At 43.5% G+C, this 3,320-nt stretch overlaps 1 protein-coding gene across 1 annotated transcript in view; it reads left to right on the top strand.

Moving 5' to 3' along the window:
* Positions 1-2,462, top strand: part of gbf1 (golgi brefeldin A resistant guanine nucleotide exchange factor 1) — a 26,014-nt gene extending 23,552 nt beyond the window's left edge. Inside the window, 2 exon segments of the mRNA XM_048270254.1 lie at positions 117-242; positions 2,013-2,462. Of these exon segments, the coding sequence (XP_048126211.1) occupies positions 117-242; positions 2,013-2,272 (386 nt within the window). The 3' untranslated portion in view covers positions 2,273-2,462.
* Positions 2,463-3,320: the final 858 nt, after the last annotated feature.

Raw genomic sequence — 3,320 nt, 5'->3', positions numbered from 1 at the left:
GATTCATATACACATGCACATACAAGTTCGAGTTTATTTTATCTGCATTATTATCCCTTGCTGAATTGTGATCAAATGTTGTGTGTGTGTGTGTGTGTGTGTGTGTGTGTGTGCAGAGCCTGTGCCCAGCGTGCCTGTAGAGCCTCCTCAGCCTCCAGCCCCTTCCCCTCCCCCCACTGAGCCCAAAGCCCCAAGCCGGCCAGCCTCCCCCCAGGACAACACAGCCCCACCTAGTGCCAATGGTGAGGACTGCAGTTATTTGCCTGTTTGGCAAATGAGCTTTTCATATCTCTTGTTATCACAGGCTGTCATAGCTAAAGCAACCGTAAAACAGCAGCAGGAATGAATGATGCTTCTCTACAGGGATTATTGGTGTTTGCTTAGCCTTGCTTAGTGTTTAATCCTGATCTTAGTGTTTAATCCTGATCTAGTGTTTAATCCTGATCTAGTGTTTAATCCTGATCTTAGTGTTTAATCCTCATTTTAGTGTTTAATCCTGATCTTCTGTGTCCTTAGTGTTTAATCCTGATCTTAGTGTTTAATCCTGATCTTAGTGTTTAATCCTAATCTTAGTCTTTAATCCTGATCTTAGTGTTTAATCCTGATCTTAGTCTTTAATCCTGATCTTCTGTGTGCTTAGTGTTTAATCCTGATCTTCTGTGTTTAATCCTGATTTTAGTGTTTAATCCTGATCTTCAGTGTTTAGTCCTCATCTTCTGTGTTTAATACTAATCTTAGTGTTTAATCTTGTGGGGTATAGTATGAAGCACGTTAGACATATCTAGGCTATTTAGACATATCGAGGCTTGACAAAGCCTTGACTCAGGGGTATACGTTAAGTGATACTACGATGGCAGTTATGTGATATATTAGTCAAACTAGGCTTTCAGCTCAGATCTGTGCGCATTCTCGGTGTTGGTATGACTTTGGCCAATCGTGAAACGTGGAGACGCACAAGACTGCCTATATTAAAAAAACAATTACTTCCACATTTATGAGCGATAGTGTAATCTACACTGCGGTCATTTTTTGTGTCTAACCTATAAAATCAATTGTCATCAGTTGTTGTATGGTATGCATGTCCATAGTGGGATATTTGCACGCACAGCACTATTAAAGCGCATTCGAGATCCAAAATGTTAGTAGAGGCGGAGCTCCACCTGTAAGATATATGACAGAATCCTACACGTGAGATAACTTTTGTTTTTAAGACAATCCTGTTTAGTCCTGATCTTCTGTGTTTAATCCTGGTCTTGTTTAGTGTTTAATCCTGATCTTCTGTGTTTAATCCTGATCTTGCTTAGTGTTTAATCCTGATCTTCTGTGTTTAATCCTGATCTTGCTTAGTGTTTAATCCTGATCTTCTGTGTTTAATCCTGATCTTCTGTGTTTAATCCTGATCTTGCTTAGTGTTTAATCCTGATCTTCTGTGTTTAATCCTGATCTTGCTTAGTGTTTAATCCTGATCTTCTGTGTTTAATCCTGATCTTGCTTAGTGTTTAATCCTGATCTTCTGTGTTTAATCCTGATCTTGCTTAGTGTTTAATCCTGATCTTCTGTGTTTAATCCTGATCTTCTGTGTTTAATCCTGATCTTCTGTGTTTAATCCTGATCTTGCTTGGTGTTTAATCCTGATCTTCTGTGTTTAATCCTGATCTTCTGTGTTTAATCCTGATCTTGCTTAGTGTTTAATCCTGATCTTCTGTGTTTAATCCTGATCTTGCTTAGTGTTTAATCCTGATCTTCTGTGTTTAATCCTGATCTTCTGTGTTTAATCCTGATCTTGCTTAGTGTTTAATCCTGATCTTCTGTGTTTAATCCTGATCTTCTGTGTTTAATCCTGATCTTCTGTGTTTAATCCTGATCTTGCTTAGTGTTTAATCCTGATCTTCTGTGTTTAATCCTGATCTTGCTTAGTGTTTAATCCTGATCTTGCTTAGTGTTTAATCCTGATCTTCTGTGTTTAATCCTGATCTTCTGTGTTTAATCCTGATCTTCTGTGTTGTCCTCAGGTACGGACAGATCGTCCCCAGTGCCCCCCTCCACCCCGCCCATGCCCACCCCAGTGAAGATGTCCCCTCCAGAGTCGCCCCCGTCTCTCAGCCAATCACCGCTCATCCTGCAGCCTCTGGCCTCGCCCCTACAGGTCGGCGTGCCGCCCATGTCCCTGCCAATCATCTTAAATCCCGCCCTCATCGAGGCCACCTCCCCTGTTCCCCTTCTTTCCACTCAGCGAGCCTCTGACCCCGTCGACCCCACGGAGGTCAAGTAATACCCCCCGCACCCCCAACTCCTCCACCCCCTTTTAACCCATACCATTAGTGCTGGACAGGAAATGACATAATCACTCAGAAGGAAATGACTTCACCAAGGGCCTGTGACAAAGAATGAAGCATAACTGGCAGCATGGTCACCATGTACAAAGCATACACACACACACACACACACACACACACACACAACAGTAAAAATGGTGGCCTACACACACACACACACACACATTTATTTTTACAACAGCAGCAGTTCTGTAGCGTTGTCAGGTGTAGCTATAGTCAGACTGCGTCCTCCTGTGTTGGATCCACCCTCTCAAACTGAGATATTTATTATTCTAATTATTATTACTAAGATTACTCTACTGAGCTAGAGGCTGGAGGGCCGCAGCGGTCTACACTAGGCCCGAGAGCACACAGAACCCACTGTTTGCATCCTCATCTATCTATCTAACCGACTGACCAACCGACTGCCCCTGAGCTCCACGTGCAGGGAGCTGCTCGCCAGCGCAGGTGTCCACGTTGAGCTGGAGTCTGAACAGCAGGGGGCGCCCCATCAGCTAAAATGGACAGGAGTCCGAGGAAACTCTCTATCTCACACACACACACACACAGATCATTCTATTTTTTAATATAAAATGGGGGGGGCTACCACATGAAATCCTTCAGGGAAATCCAAAGAGTTAATTATTATTCCATGGCTGAGTTGGGGACATCTTCCTGGACGTGACCCTTAGATCTGACCTGCTGATGGGTCCACCTGTCTGGGTAGAGCGGGCCCCCATGCTCCCGATCAGAGGCTACAGCACCTTCAGGCTGCTTGTGTCTCCACCCATGAGTCCAGACCATGGAGCTTCTATTATGATGCAGCGGCGTTCTAGAACATTCCTCCACTAGTGGGAGTGGTTAGTCACGATGGGAGGGGTTATGGGGTAGAAGAGGAGGTATCGCTAATAGCAGATCTAGCCTTTGAATTCCAGAGTCAGGGTTTTTTTAATTTTATTGTCATTTTATTTTGAAATGATTTTCACGTCTTAAAGAGATTATTTA

The sequence above is a fragment of the Alosa alosa genome, chromosome 18 (assembly GCF_017589495.1).
Source record: "Alosa alosa isolate M-15738 ecotype Scorff River chromosome 18, AALO_Geno_1.1, whole genome shotgun sequence".
Lineage (NCBI taxonomy): Eukaryota > Metazoa > Chordata > Actinopteri > Clupeiformes > Clupeidae > Alosa > Alosa alosa.
This window is presented reverse-complemented; position numbering and strand designations above follow the sequence as displayed.